The sequence below is a fragment of the Chenopodium album genome, chromosome 17, assembly GCF_948465745.1.
Source record: "Chenopodium album chromosome 17, dcCheAlbu1.1, whole genome shotgun sequence".
In the NCBI taxonomy this organism is placed as follows: domain Eukaryota; kingdom Viridiplantae; phylum Streptophyta; class Magnoliopsida; order Caryophyllales; family Amaranthaceae; genus Chenopodium; species Chenopodium album.
The window spans coordinates 47,240,439-47,255,777 of NC_137850.1; the positions used below are offsets into that span (position 1 = coordinate 47,240,439).

Here is a 15,339-nt window from a genome sequence, read left to right on the forward strand (position 1 = left end):
CATTATAACACGTCAACAAGACAACTACAAATGATGGTTAGAAATAATTCAGTCTTTAATGGCAAGAGAGACAATATCTTCTCCAGATTAGCCTAAATGTATAGATGATCACCCAACAATTGGAAGCAAAAAGCAACATGTCAATAGTACCCTTCCTTGACTCCAAAGGCAATTTGCTCATTTAACATATTTAGGACATTTCGCCTCTTATTAGTTGTCTAACAAATTAAATCTTTTCTTTTCAGATCAACACATCACTTCATTTGTCATGGAGCAAAGTAGCCAACTTCTCAGGCTCTCAGTGGGGATCTCATCATGAGGTATAATTCATAAAGAGCTTCGAATATCATAAATAAAGCAATATAAAGCAGCAATCACCAAAAAAAAAAAAAAAGGGGTTGTGTAGCAGCTCATAGCTTTTCATTTAATTACCATATGTTCTTTAATTCTAGTAGTTTACAAAATCAGGCCTCTTTGAAGCCAATAAACTAAAAATTCCAGCAATAGTTTCAAAATTCCTTCATTTGTTTGCTAATAATTGTAAATTTGTTTGCCTTCAAATGTCTGATCAAACTGCCAGTTTCTGGGAGCCACATTGTAGGAAGTCACTGATTTCCCACTGCTGGTAGTTACCTCAAATGAGAGCGATTGCCCTTTAAGATTGATATTACATTGCCAAAGTTGTCCCCAGTTTCTTGCCATCGGTATCCACCCTGTTCTCGAGCCTTTGATTTTCACTCCTGTTACTTCACCATCCAGTCCCACATTCGTGATAAGAACTTGGTAAAGGTTGGCGTTTCCAGTCACTGTAAATTTCATCCCACCGTCTCTTTCACACTCCACCCTGCATCCAATTCCACAGTTTCCTCGTTTCTTTCAGCAAAATCATAATTCTTACAACAATAAAGAGCAGATGCTTTATTTGTAAACTAAGAATTAAGAGGCATTGTGAGCTACTTTATAATATAAACCAAGGACTAATAACTATCACCATGGCACCTCCTAGTCTTTATTGCTGCCAAATTTTGGAGTGTTTAACTGTAGCCTGTGGCTGTTTACACAGCTTGAAACCCATCACACTAGAATACTAGATGAATTAAGCTAGTCTCTAACAAGTGACGTTGGAGCTTGGGTCATAAAATCGTGTAAAAAGCCAATATTTTCAGTCAGGCTAATTTGCCAGTTTTTTTAGCCACTTCCGATTGATTAGCTTTTTACAAATTTGTCATTACAAATCTAAGTTAGCTAAATCCGTTCTCGGCCAATTCTTTGGTTTCCAGTCAATTTTTGCCAGCTCTACAACACAACATTGTCTCAAAAACACGAGACTAGTGCTATGCAACACATCCGACTAATAAGAACATCTAGCTAACAATCCACATTCATATTGCAAAATCAAAGGATGAGTTTTAGGAAAATCTGTTACCTCCTGTACTGAATTGGAATTAAATCAGCAGACTTGACAGCAATTTCAGTAAATGCATCTTCAGACATTTCAAAATGCTGGCGAGGAAAGTTACACCATCCACCATAATCAGAAGGTAGACCATAGTTTGGAGCACAGAAATCGGTGACGGTAACGACAACTGCAGGACTCCCAGGTTGACACCATTTAATATGATCTACACACCTGATCTCAAAACAAGCTCCACAACTACTCCCTCTGTTGAACAATATTGTGCTTAGTCCTGTTCCATATCTTCCATATGTTGCCTTGTGAAGGTCACCATACCCACATGCCCCTTCTGTTTAGGGACAAATTTGGCTCAAAATTACTACATTTCCACTAAATTTGAGCACTTTTTAATGAGAAAAGTCATGAAAATGTAACAATATGCAAAATGTCAGAAATGTAAAACTGTGAACTTGGTTGTTTAATGTTAACTATTGCAAAGTCCTAACTTGGCCCGGATTTAGTTGTCACATTACTAATTTACTAGTTCAATAATACAAAGTATAAAGTTAGCTATTGCAAAATCCTACCTTTTTCCGGGTTTAGTTGTCACGTTACTCGGAGTAATTCAAATTACAGTACCAACGCAAAGAAAATGTAGTGCAGATACATAAACAAAGTTCTCATTTTTAATAATTTTTCAAATTTCCACAGTGCAAAGTATAATCTACAAGACTACAAGATAACAATAACAAAGAAATAAATTGTGGAAATAGGAGTAAAAAAAAAGTTACCAACAATAATAGACCCATTTGCTTCTTTGATGTAAGTAGCAGTAGCAGACTCCCATTCATCATCTGGGGGCTCAAAATCATCATAACTTAAAGCAGTAAAAATGGTGGATTGCAGTAAAATTATGCAGAAAAATGCAGATTGAAGGGTTGTGCTCATTTTATAGAGAAAGTTAGCTTCTTTTCCTTTCTTTCTTAGGGATTAATAAGAGCTTTTTGAGAGAGAAAGAGGGTTTCTCAAATTTGAGGAAAATGAGTCAAAAAAAAGTGGGAATTTTCTGAGTTTAAAGCTTGATTAATTACTACTTCATGTAGAGTACATTTCAGAAGTAGCAGCTTTTCTGGGGGTGGCAGACACAAGGTAAGCTAAAAGTCTTTAAAATAAGTAGGAATCCGGAGAAACAATTTGGGGTTTTTTTGAAGGGTTTTATACACAAACAAAAAAAAAAGAAGAAACTTCAAATCTTCTTTTTTAGGAGAGGGAATTTGTAGGGCCAATATGTTGGAGAAAAATGTGGACTTTTGAGTGTTTGATTATTTTTGCGGAAACTACTCTACTTTGTTACACCCTGTATTTTTTGAGATGATACAATTACGTTTATACACTAGCTTTTATGCGGATTTAAGAAAAATTATACTCCGTATAGGTACATAGTTAGTGTAATTTGTAAGGTTGTAACCCTTTCAATTTTGTATTTGTAAGGTCGTACCCTTTCGATTTACTCCGTAAGTATTCATGAGTATCGAGTAGCTCAAATTGTACAGTATTATTGTTTGGAGTTTGCGTGGGGCTTTGTTTCCCAAACCCTTCCTATAAGGTGGTTGGTTTTATTACAATGATGTTACTTGTGGCCTTGTGGTAAGTTTTGTTGCATTCTTCCTTGGTACTTGGTAAATTTTGGACAGAGGCAACTCAGACAAGTATATAAACTACTGTTCTGTCTCATTATTGCGTTTTAATCATATAGTGCAGAGGTCAAGGGGAGAAGAGGGTTCTTCACCCATATGGTGTATAATGATGCTCTGACTAATCTTTCAAATGATAAAAAAAAATGAGAGCACCCATAAGAACATTATTTGAATTCCTCTAATGAAGTACAAGTGAGTGCAACTGTGTAATGAATAATGAATAATCTATTTAGTTCACAAAAATATACAAATAGGTTGGTTCAATGGTGATCAAGTAAAATATTTGAATTTGGATCAAGATATTGCATTTTATATTATTATAAAATAAACAATCAATTTAATTGTCTTACGCTTAAAATTTTCAAACTCAAATTTAATTGTTGGTTACTAAGATGTATCGGATAATTTAATATCAACTAAATTATAAGGGGACAAGTTGTTGAAATTCGAAATATGGTGCCCTACTAAGTTTGAAAATTTTGAATTTCCACATTAGGTTGAAGACTTATTTAAGTTTATAGACATTTTTTGTGGTTTCTATCTTTGCGATAGTGTAGAATATGTCTTGAATCGGTTAGCCCTGTTCAAACGACTATCACGAGAGATCTTGCTAAAATTTAACTTAACCACTATTGTATAAATTGTACTATCCTAATTCCTAACAATAAAACTCCCCTTCTCACCTACCTGTGGATGCAACTACTAATCGACAGTTAACCATGTCAAATATGTATTCTAATTTGTTGATTTTGTTAATACGTATATGTTGACTTAGAGTCATAGAGTCATATTTTCATACTCAAGAGTCAAGACACTCAAATTTTTAGGGAAAAAAATTAGCTATGGAAGTAATTTGTATTGGCCCAAAGACTTCATACATAAGTTTAATTTTAAACTTTAGATTGGGCAATATAAGTATAAGTAGAACATTATTTCATCAACAAAACTTCATTTTCCATATTCTATTTACCTTCAATAGAATAAACATACATCATTTCATGTATAGTAAGCTACAAATAACTATCCAAAAAATTTCCTGAACTAACGAACTCCTACATCTACTAATCTATACATCACAAAATGTACCAGAAGTGATGGGAGAAATGATGAGAATTTCCTTTGCCAAATATATTTGAGTTACAATTTCTTTATGGAACAAAACCCATGAAAACGATTATGTCCTTCAGGGGAACTAATTTGCCAATAGACATGTTGTTGCCCTTGTTGCGAATGATGATCGAGCTATGCTCGTCGTTGCTACTATCAACATTATTGTTCTTGTGGTATTGGTTGAAGGAAGCTTGATCCAGGGTTCCTTCTTTGTAAACAAACACACTTCCGTTTTCATCCATTCTACGAAACTTCTTGTTCCGATCAAACATTGCTTGAAGCGGCATTCCCCTACGCAAAACAAATTTGAGTTAATATCCTAACAAAGTTACAAAAATTTACGTAGTATCAAGTCCTCAACATGTATCAATGTATCATAGCAAGATACACAAGTTCTCTAAGATACTTGTACAAAATGAGCAACGAAGACATTGAAGGCACGATTTCGCTTTTTAAATGGACAAGTCAGGAAAATTGGACTTAACATTCATCAAATCTAGTGAGACCCACTTCTTTACTTAGATATGGACCATGGCTTTATCAAAGTGCATCATAGTACATTCATACAAGATCCAAGTTTTTATAAACAACCCCAGAAAAGCATCATAATTATAAATGGGAGAGATACTATTCAAACCCATGACCTAACATAAGCGTGACTTCATTTTATTCCACTAGGCTAATATTTTCTTTATTCAATAAAGATTGCTCCATTTGACTTTTTGCAGCCTATAAGTTGTATTTTAAAATATAAATATTTTCATTTTTGTACGTGATAAATTTATACTATAAGGCTTATGGGGTATTATAAAAAAATTCAATGACACAAATTCAATCAGATTACACGTGACAAAGTACCTTATTAGTAGTCCAGTAAATAACACCTAAGCAACACAAAGGATATGACCAAAACCTTGCTAACATGATAAATTCATGGATATCATGACTAATTGGCTTTTATTTGACCTTATCATTTGAGATATCACCAACATTTATGATATGATTACTCGAATATTAGTGTTTGGTTGTTTGTTAAAAAAAAAAATAAAAAAAATAAATAAAAAAAAGCTCTATGGAGTAGTTCAAATGAAGAAAAAAAAAAGATTTGCTACATTTTTCTACATTCACAAAAAGCTACTTACAAAATTACAATGTATGAATGTACAAATTACGGAATATATATTTACATGCATAGTCATAACCAAAAAGTTTGTGCACTAGATTGATATTTCTTTGACATAACATGGGAATTATACGTCAACAGTACATATTAGAAATTTTATCTAATCAAAAGTCATAAACTCGTGAAAATTGAACTTGTTGTGAAGTAAATATTGTGATTGAGAGCTTGGTGATTCTATTATGGTTAGGTAAATCACGGAACTTCAATAATCTTTTTTCTGTTAACCAAGTATATTTTGGGTGAAAACTTAAGTGACACTAATATTTTCATATCACTCTCTAATAAAAACAAAAAAAAAAAAAAAACTTGTATTGACTTAAATTTTTTTACCATAATTCCTTAATATTCCAAAATTATCAAAAACACCACACAAATTTGCCACACAGTTACTTGGTCAGGGGTTGTAAATTATTTTTTCTAATACTGAGGGAAGCTATAAGCACTTATCCTTCACTCTCTTTTTTTAATATTCTGTAATTAGCTAATGATTGTGAAATCCAACTCATGATTACTACCTCTGTTCCCATTTTTTGCTCCAATAATTTTGTGAGTAAAATTTCACAACCAATTACCGAGTATTAAAAATATTGCATTTTACTTGTATACTCCGTAATTTGTGTTCGAAATACGAGTAAATTTTTTTAAAGACTACACTCCGTAAAAAGTCAAATAAGACAATTAATAAGGACGGACGAAGTATTAACTAAACAAGGTATATGTGGACCCACAAAATAACAATGTTGAAAAGACTCAAACTTCCATGTTTCTTCGCAACCAAGTCAAAATTCTTAGCCCCAGAAGGGCCAGAACAATCCACCCTCATGTATTCCAAATTGTTATTCCTTCGAATAATCAAATTCGAATCCATTTAAAAAAGCCCCTTATTTTTCTCCCTCAATTAACCAAAATAATCAACTTTAATTAACAACAAAAATTAAAAAACGTGTACCAAAAACAGAGGAAAAGAGAGAGAAAAACAACCCGACATGAAAAACATCGGAGATAAATTCCATCTCAAGATAAAAATTGACGGCGTCAATGAAAGCACGATACGTGTAAATATGTAAACCGTCGATTCTACGACGACCGTTAATTAATTGACACGGAAGTTTCGGCTTCGGTAACGGTACCGGAGAATCTGGCGATAAACTCCGATAACCACTAGCGGCGTACAAATACTCCTTCCAAGCGACACCGTTTACGGCTGGTGTTTCCGGTTGGGCTGTAAAGCCCAATGTCGCCATTATGGGCTCTAATTCTTCGTGGGTCAAAATGGGCTTGAATGTTCTGGTGTACCAAATTGCTAACTTCCTTGTACACTCAATCATACATGCCTCCATTTTTTTGTTTTTTCTCTCTCTAAGTTGTTGTCTTTATGGCGGTGGTATATATAGCAGTTTGCAAAAAATTTTGAGGGAATTGATAATTTTATTTTTTGAATTTAAGATTGGTTAATTTTATGGGTTTGTTTTGTTTTTGGTGTATTTATCAATTTATGATTGAAAGTTGGAATTTTTAAATCGGGTTTTTCTGAGGGGGTGTTTAAAATTTGTTGAGAAATTGAGAATTTTGAAAGTTTGGGGGTTTTGGAGGAAGAGAGAGGTTTAAGGAAGGATTATGATCATGATTTTTTCATTAAAAAAATTAAGGAAATTACTTGCTCACCAAGTGTTTTTTTTTTTTTTTTACGGAAATATTTTAGGGGATTATCGGATTAAAATAGTTTGCCTTTCAAAAAAAACAAAAGAAAGTTAAAAAAACAGAAATTTTGTTTTTTTTTTCTTTTTTTTTTTTTTTGGGAGTCTATGAAGAACTTCGTGGAATTTATACTACTCGTATTGGTGATGGTATTAGTTGTCGTATGAGCAAGTGTTTAAGAATTATTTTAGGATATTATTGTATTCACTTAATATGGAAAGTAATTAGGGAGATCAAATTATTTAAAACTTCGTTATATCACATGAAATGTCAATCAAATCTGAATCTGCTAAATTTACATTATAGAGATGGTTTTTCGCTTCATCATTAGTTAGAGTTTACAAGCAATCATCTCCTATGAAAGGACATTTCATCCCAACTATTCCCAAATAATATGATATATACCACGAATACGATGATGAATATAAGATGAATGTGTATAGAACACATCCTAAGTATGTGAATCACACACGCACACAAGTTTCAAGTTTGTATATGCATGCATTGTAAGTAGTCCTAAATATATAGCACAAGTCTTGTTAAAGCCATATATAAATAACTACTTGTTCTCCTTAACCCCTTTCCTTCCCGCAGAGCGAGGGCTACCCTTTCTCTCTGATTCACCTCCTCCTGCTAGACTGGATTTCTGAAATGGCTCGACCGAAGGAAGAGACAATGCAGAAAGCTAGTCTAGTTCAATACCTGCCTGGATTTTGGACTACTTCGTAGAAAGTCGCCGAGAGACAGATATTGAATATGGGAGTATGGAGCCATCGTCGATCAGGTATAGCAAGGGAGGTTCTTCCTCCCGCTTTCGGTAGAGCAACAACACACAGGTAGGTCGCACCTACCCCAAGCCCGCAGGCTCTCCTGAGTCTGTTACCCAGTCCGAAAGCAATCAATGTCGTCTTGTCATTCCGAGCGAACCATTCAAACTTAGAAGTCTATGACCTGTTGTTTTGAATGCAGCCTCGAAATGGTTCATTGACCACTTATGAGTTTTCCAAAACTGGAGAATCGAACATCGGAAATCGATCAGTGCTGTAGTTACTGGAGCGAGTGAGACCGGGGTGGACTCACGAACGTAGCTACTAGGGGACCTGCTGCTCTGCAGTTCGGTGGATAAATCTGTTTTAAACAAAATCTGTGTCGTGCAGCTACCGCTTTGTAAGAAGTGAGTGATCCCTCGCAAGGATCACGAACGTTTAAGGAAGAAGCAAGTGATTTGTTTTATTTGAATTTATTTTACAAGTGGTTATTTATATATGGCTTTATTTTAATTGAATTTATTTTACAAGTGATTATTTATATATGGCTTTAACAAAAAAAATGTGTTACTAACTTCCAATGTTCAAAACCTCATCTTGTTTCTTAAAGCTAGTTACATTTGTTGTTAGTATACATGTCAAAGAAGGATTATAAAGGGTATGAAATACTCCTACCGTGATTTTCCTTTAATTTGATTTATCCGTATTAGTTTGCCTATACGACTTTTGATATGTTGTCCCCACTTATCTCTCCCTATTATTTCATGTCAGAAAAACATCCAAACATTTTCCCACTTACACACACCGAAGTCTATAACACTTGAAAACACTTGAAAATATGAAGTGTTTGTATAGAGCAATATAAGAGGATATACCAATAAAAGAGTATAAAAGTGAGTAATTATAACCTCGCGCGGGTAGCCAAAACCCGAAAGCATAACCAACTCAAATCAAAGGAAAAGAAGGGACAATGAGTCTTGGAGTTGTGCTAAGAGACTCAGATGGGTAGATTTTGGTGTGTGCAGCAAAGAGGACGTGGGCAATTTCTCATGAGCATGCTGAGGCTCTTGCAGTGAGGCATGGATTACAGGTTGCAAAGAAATTGGGTACCAAAATGTGGCATGGGAGAGTGATGCATCGACTATGGTGACTGCAATCAAGAGCAACATACAACAACGGTTTTTCTCCCATTTTTATTGTCTATGATGATGTGAATTTAAATAGTTTGTCTTTTGTTAATCTTTCTATTAATCATGTTAAACGACCTTGTAATACCATATCTCACTTCGTGACAAGGTGCGAGGTAGTAACTCAGTGTATGTTTGTATTGATATTGTCCCTTAAAATCAAAGACGGATCCAGGGGATGGCCAACCCAGGCCATGGCCCGCCCCATGCATGATCCAAAAATAAGTATAATACATTTAAGCTGCACCCAAATACATTGAAGATTATTTGGTTGAGTTGGTAGCACAATTGTCCATTTAATTATTGGGATTAGAGATCGAAACCTGTAGATTGCTCAATGTATCTTTATTCTTATAATCCTAATTCTTTGTTGTAGCAATCTAAAATTGAACTTATGAATATGCTTTAAAAATCTGGTCCGGTCCATATTAAATTTCTAGATCTGTCCTTGCTTAAAATAATTTCACAGGACATTCATTTTTATTGTCTATGATGATGTGAAGTTAAATAGTTTGTATTTTGTTAATCTCTCTATTAATTTGTTCAAAAAAAAAAAAAAAAAAAAAAAATTCTCTTATTAATCATGGTAAACGGGCTTGTAATACCATAGCTCACTTCGTGACAAGGTGCGAGACTGCGAGGTAGTAACTCAGTGTATGTTTTGTATTGGTATTGTCCCTAAAAATAATTTTACTTTGGTGGAAATTAATCTAGTTTAATAAAAATGTCCGAGCTATCCCGTATCTTAAAAAAAAAAAAAAAAAAAAAGAGACATTAAAACATAGAGGTTGTGCAAGTGTGCAACTATAGTTTTGGTCACCCCCACCCTTGTGGTTAGATCTTCCTTCCCGATTCCAGGAAATTTTGACATCGATTCTCACCCCCGCCCTTTATTGCGTAGCCATAGTTATTGTTGACTTATATCCCCTGCCGCTATCTGAAACTTAAGCAAAGTTCACTCAAAACTCCATAAAAATGGAATCAAGAACAAAACCCATCTTCTTCCTCTTATCAATTCTCTATTTTCTCTCTCTTCTCTTCATCTCAATCACAGCAACCCAAAACCCATCTTCATCAATCATTTCCAGATTCCAAGAATACCTTCGAATTAACACTGCTCAACCAAACCCCAATTACTATGAAGCTGCTGATTTTATTCTATCTCAAGCTAATTCTTTATCCCTTGAATCTCAGACTATTGAATTTGTCAAAAATAAACCCTTAATTTTGCTCAAATGGTCTGGAAAAAACCCTAATTTGCCCTCAGTTATCCTTAATTCTCACACCGATGTTGTTCCGGTTGAATCCCAGAAATGGACTTATGACCCTTTTGGTGCTCATATCGATCCTCAGGGCAATATTTATGCCAGAGGTTCTCAGGTAATTATTTCAATCTAATTTTTAGAAAATTATTTTTATTGCAAATGAAGAAAAACTATGTACTAGTACGAAGTAGTACTGTTATTGGGTATTTTGTGGAGATGAACTTTGTATAATTCATACTCTATACTCACGTAGTGATTATGGTTTTATCAATTTTGACTCTATGTTTTCCTTGCTGCATGATTTTAATACTACCTTTGTCCGGATTTAGTTGTTGCATTACTAGTTCAAATTATACTATCGACGTGATTATTAATTCTGGCTGGAAGAAGTATAACGGCTTTAAATTGAGGGCGGTGGAGTTGAACATGAAGAAGGGATTGTGTATTTGAAAAAGGAAGAGGTGGGTAGTAGAGAAAATACTGTATTTTGCAATGAAAACCTGTTTTATTGTAATAGAGTTGAACTTTGCCAAGTCCAAGATGATGTATCTTGTTTTTTAGTCATTCTTTTATGGCTATGAATTGTGATGAAATACTTGCAAGCCTAATAGTTGTGAAGTCAAAATTTTTGTCCTTTGATTTATGATGGTTATACTGCATGTAGAATTTGTTGTAAGGTAACAATAACCTGCTGCATATCTGTATATCTGTATTGGTCTATTGAATACCGCCTCTTTAAGTCTTTATAATCATAGGGTAAAGCTGTGTACATGTCACTCCTTAAACTTGTTAAGGATGGGAGCTTATAAAGGTGCATATGTATTGTTATTGTATACTCTGTAGATGGCTGATTATCTTGTGTGGGACTTTTGTTGGCTGTGTAGGATATGAAATGTGTGGGTTTACAGTATTTGGAAGCTATTCGGAAGCTGAAGGATTCTGGGTTTGAGCCCACTCGTACCATTTATTTGACCTTTGTGCCGGATGAAGAGATTGGAGGGCATGATGGGGTGGAAAAGTTGGCCGAGTCTGATTTGTTTAAAAAAATGAATGTGGCCTTTGTTCTAGATGAGGGACTTGCATCACCAGGAGAAAAGTACCGGGCATTTTATGCAGAGAGATCACCGATGTGGACAGTGATCAAGGCTACAGGAGCTCCTGGACATGGCGCTAAGTTGTATGATAATACAGCAATGGAGAATTTGTTAAAGAGTATTGAGATCATAAGGAGTCAAGGAGATATCGAGCGTCACAATTTGATATGGTAAAGGCTGGCTTGAAAGCTGAAGGAGAAGTGGTTTCGGTGAATATGGCGTTTCTGAAAGCTGGCACTCGAACTCCAACTGTAAGTCTCTGCCCTGATTTTCTCCAGGCTTTATGTACTGTAGTCAGTAGTAGAAGCAGCTTCCATGTTGAATATTTAGTTCTGCTCTCGAGTCCTGTTGTCCTCTTATCTTCTTTCTTTTTTCTTTATTTCTTAAAGCTTTGGATTGAGCAAAGGAAACAATTAGTGCCAATCTAGGAAAATCTTAAAAGTAGACATAAAGTTACATAATCTGTTTGAAAACAAATAGGTGACTTTCTCCACAGTGCTGGAATCATGCCTGTTAGCTCGTAGTGAGACTTTCAGTTATGTACCAATTGTACACAGCAAAGGTTGCCTTTTCATCCCAGTTATCAATTTGCTCGTTGAAGCATGCCTGTTCCAGGGCCTGGTTTCTGGTGAAGGTCAGGGAGATGGGACAGATAATGGTTAATTATCAATATAGTACTTGATAGTAGGATGAGTGATGAGATGTCTTATGCCTTAGTTTAAGTTCTAACATGGAGATTTTCTTTCTTTCAGGGTTTTGTCATGAACTTGCAACCTTCTGAAGCTGAAGCAGGTTTTGATATTCGGGTTCCACCAACAGCTGATCAAGAAGCCCTTTTAAGGCGTATCGCTGAGGAGTGGGCTCCTGCTTCACGGAACATGACATTTGAGGTTAAAATTTCTTGTCTGAAGGACTCTTCTATCAGTTTACGTGATAATCATTTAATATTCCCAACCTAGTGCCCCTTCCCCTCCCAATTTATTGAAGAATTATATGTGATGTGTGTATTTCATGTTTATTAGTTTGACAAAATCTCATTAATCTTCCTAACATTTTGATAACTAGTCACATAGATAGCCATGAGTCATGAGCTATGATTAATAAATGCCTGCGGGGATGGCGACTCTAGATTCTTCCTCTACGCAGTCTTTATCTAAGGAAGTTGGAGGAAAAATGGGATTTTCTTTGATGATTGCCAATGCTTGTTCTAGTTTATCCATCCTTTTGGTTCTTAGACTGCTTACACTCAACAATCATAGCATGGGAAGAGATCAAAATTCAATATTTGTCCTCTAGATTATTCTTCCTACATTTCAAACTCCCCTGAATGTAGTGTATTAAGGACATACAAATGGAAAAAGTCCCACTTCTCAACAATTCCAGATTTAGAATCCATTGAGAGTCAATCAAATGACTGAATTAGATTTCCTAAGTTGTCCAACTTATACTGTAGAAAGTGTAGATGCTACAGTTGTGTTAGGGTTGTCTGGCTAAGCGTAGATTCGACAATTGAAGTAGATTTGAATCACTACAGTGAATCTGACTAATGAATATGCTGTTGTTAATTGACTGTACCAAACTTAATAATAATTTCCAAAATGCTGTTCCTATCAGCATTTCTATGGCTTAGACTGTGATTTCAAAGTGCAGAGACAAATTTGCCTAATGTTTGTAAAAAATTACAATATATTTTCTGATGGAAAGGTACTCAAAAGTTTGACTTGCTTCTTCCTCAAAAAATTATGTCATGCTCAGCCTACAATTATGTATGTTTATTTCCTTGTATGGTATTTTACATGCTAAAATTTTTATGTAGTAGTACTTGTTAATTATATGGCTACTTGCAGAACATTTTCTACAGAATCTACTGCTGTTATCTGCTAGCTGAATAAAGTAATGTCATGTGCTGCAATCTGTGTTTATATTACTGATGATGTCTATTATCATTTTCTCTTTACCAAACAAGGCCAAGGATATAGAAGGTGAAATAGTGTAATTATCTGTTATCTTCATTATGCCAGTTGACTAATATATGTGTAGTATGGGCAGTTTAAGCAGAAGCAATCTGTGCTTGACAACTTCGGTAACCCAGCTGTCACTGCTTCTGACAATTCGAACCCCTGGTGGGCCCTTTTAGAAGAGGCTGTTCGCAGTGCTGGTGGAGAACTTGAAAAGCCAGAAATTTTCCCTGCTTCTACAGATTGTCGTTACTTTAGGCGACAAGGTCTACCTGCTATAGGTTTCTCTCCTATGGCAAATACTCCAATTCTACTACATGACCACAATGAGGTACAGAATATTCTTGCCTTGATTCTTATTCTCTTCCTTGTATTGCATGGACCTAATCTACTTTTGTGTAGTTGTACGTAAATTCAGTTTCTGAGACTGTTGATAAGAAATCCATGCCTGGACTCAATCCCATGATCATATAATCATATTGAGAACCCAATTTTATTGTTGTTATGAACTAGTCATCCTTGGTCTTAAAACCTGAAAGATTAAAGATCTGGCTTCCCCTCTTTTGATTCTCTTATAATCTTATTATGGGCGCGGTCTGTTTGACATCTGTATGTATTTGAGTGGGAAGGGATGACAAACTGTCTCCATCTCATAATCTGTATGTACGGGGTTAATGCTGGAGGGGCTTCTATACTCAAAAGAATTAGACCCAACTGCCACCACGCTACTCTACATAACTCAATCTGGAAGGAAAATGGTCACTATATCTGAACCCTGGCTGTGGTAGTGGATGGAATTAATCTTACCAACTTGTAATTCTAGTGTTCTCATTGATGGAATATATTTATTATCTCTTCTTTTTGAAGGTCGTGTGAGCAGTGAGCCAGTGGGTGGGTTTATAGGATTCACTTAGATACAATACAAATACAAGAGGGAGTTGATTTTTACACTCCAAAATTGATTTTTACTCTCTCTCACACACAATTATGGGAAATCATATCCTACAAGAGGAGTATACAGACATTGGTTCTAGCGTATCCACTAGTTTAGGAATAAGGAGTTACACCCTATAGTAAAATGTAAGATGACATTTCTGGTGCACCCAGTTATCAGACACTAGAAAAGCAGTTAAAGTTTTAACATTTTGAACTTTCTCAATGTGCTAGGTTGCTAGCATAAAGACCCACCATTCCACCAATGCTTGCCTTTCTTTCAATCTGTTGGGTTCTGTTTTGGAATCCAAGGCTGGTTTATCAGTTGCTTTTAGCAGTCACGAATTGTACTAACTTCTACGGAGTATATCTTATGGTCTCCTTTACAAGCAGTTGGAATACTCGATATTTCTGACACATTTTCCCTGTTGCAGTTTTTAAATCAAGCAGAATATCTAAAAGGAGTCGACATATATGTGTCTATTATCAAAGCTTATGCATCTTATGCCGAGCATGCTGAAGCTAAAGGTTCCAGCTTCAAAGATGAATTATGAGAGGTATTTTCTTTCAGAAGACCCAAGACTCTGTATCACAATTCTGTGGAGGATTGCACTCTTCCAATTTCAAGTACTCGTACTTCCTATTACATAGCATGTCAGAATTGATCTGTTGCAAGAACTACACTCACTGACAGCTGTGTATAAAGTTTTCTCCTTGGCATATGACTGGTATACTCCATTTCAAAATAACAATTACACTCCCTTTAGCCGTTCTGTAATATATGACCCATATTATTTTATTACCCCCGTTTTCTTTATCGTTTCTTACTGCATTCCACTATACTGGGACTTTGGATGTTATAATTTTCAGTTTCCAATAATTGCTCTTTCCTTCTTATCCTCCTAGGCTGCTGCTTGAAAAATGGCTACATCGGGTGAATTTAGTTTTATGTGTAAGAGGTTTAAATTCTCATGATACTTTGTTCTGAGCAAGCGACAGCACTTTTTGTTAGAATGGTTGTTCGAGGACTAAAATCTCTATTCTTGAAAGT

The 15,339-nt window shown here is 35.3% G+C and overlaps 1 protein-coding gene and 1 pseudogene across 2 annotated transcripts; one reads left to right on the plus strand and one right to left on the minus strand.

The window, feature by feature from the left end:
* Positions 1-398: 398 nt before the first annotated feature.
* LOC145588280 (expansin-A20-like) lies at positions 399-2,564 on the minus strand. The gene is made up of 3 exons (XM_081644921.1): positions 2,188-2,564; positions 1,427-1,745; positions 399-844 (listed from the first exon to the last, which is right to left on the minus strand). Exons 1-3 carry the CDS (start codon positions 2,342-2,344, stop codon positions 532-534), a joined length of 789 nt encoding a protein of 262 aa, XP_081501047.1. The 5' UTR covers positions 2,345-2,564; the 3' UTR covers positions 399-531.
* A 7,397-nt stretch (positions 2,565-9,961) lies between these two features.
* LOC145589959 (uncharacterized) lies at positions 9,962-15,090 on the plus strand (annotated as a pseudogene). Its single transcript, XR_014101845.1, has 5 exons — positions 9,962-10,418; positions 11,188-11,648; positions 12,150-12,287; positions 13,438-13,686; positions 14,723-15,090. The product of XR_014101845.1 is annotated as an uncharacterized LOC145589959 (transcript).
* Positions 15,091-15,339: the final 249 nt, after the last annotated feature.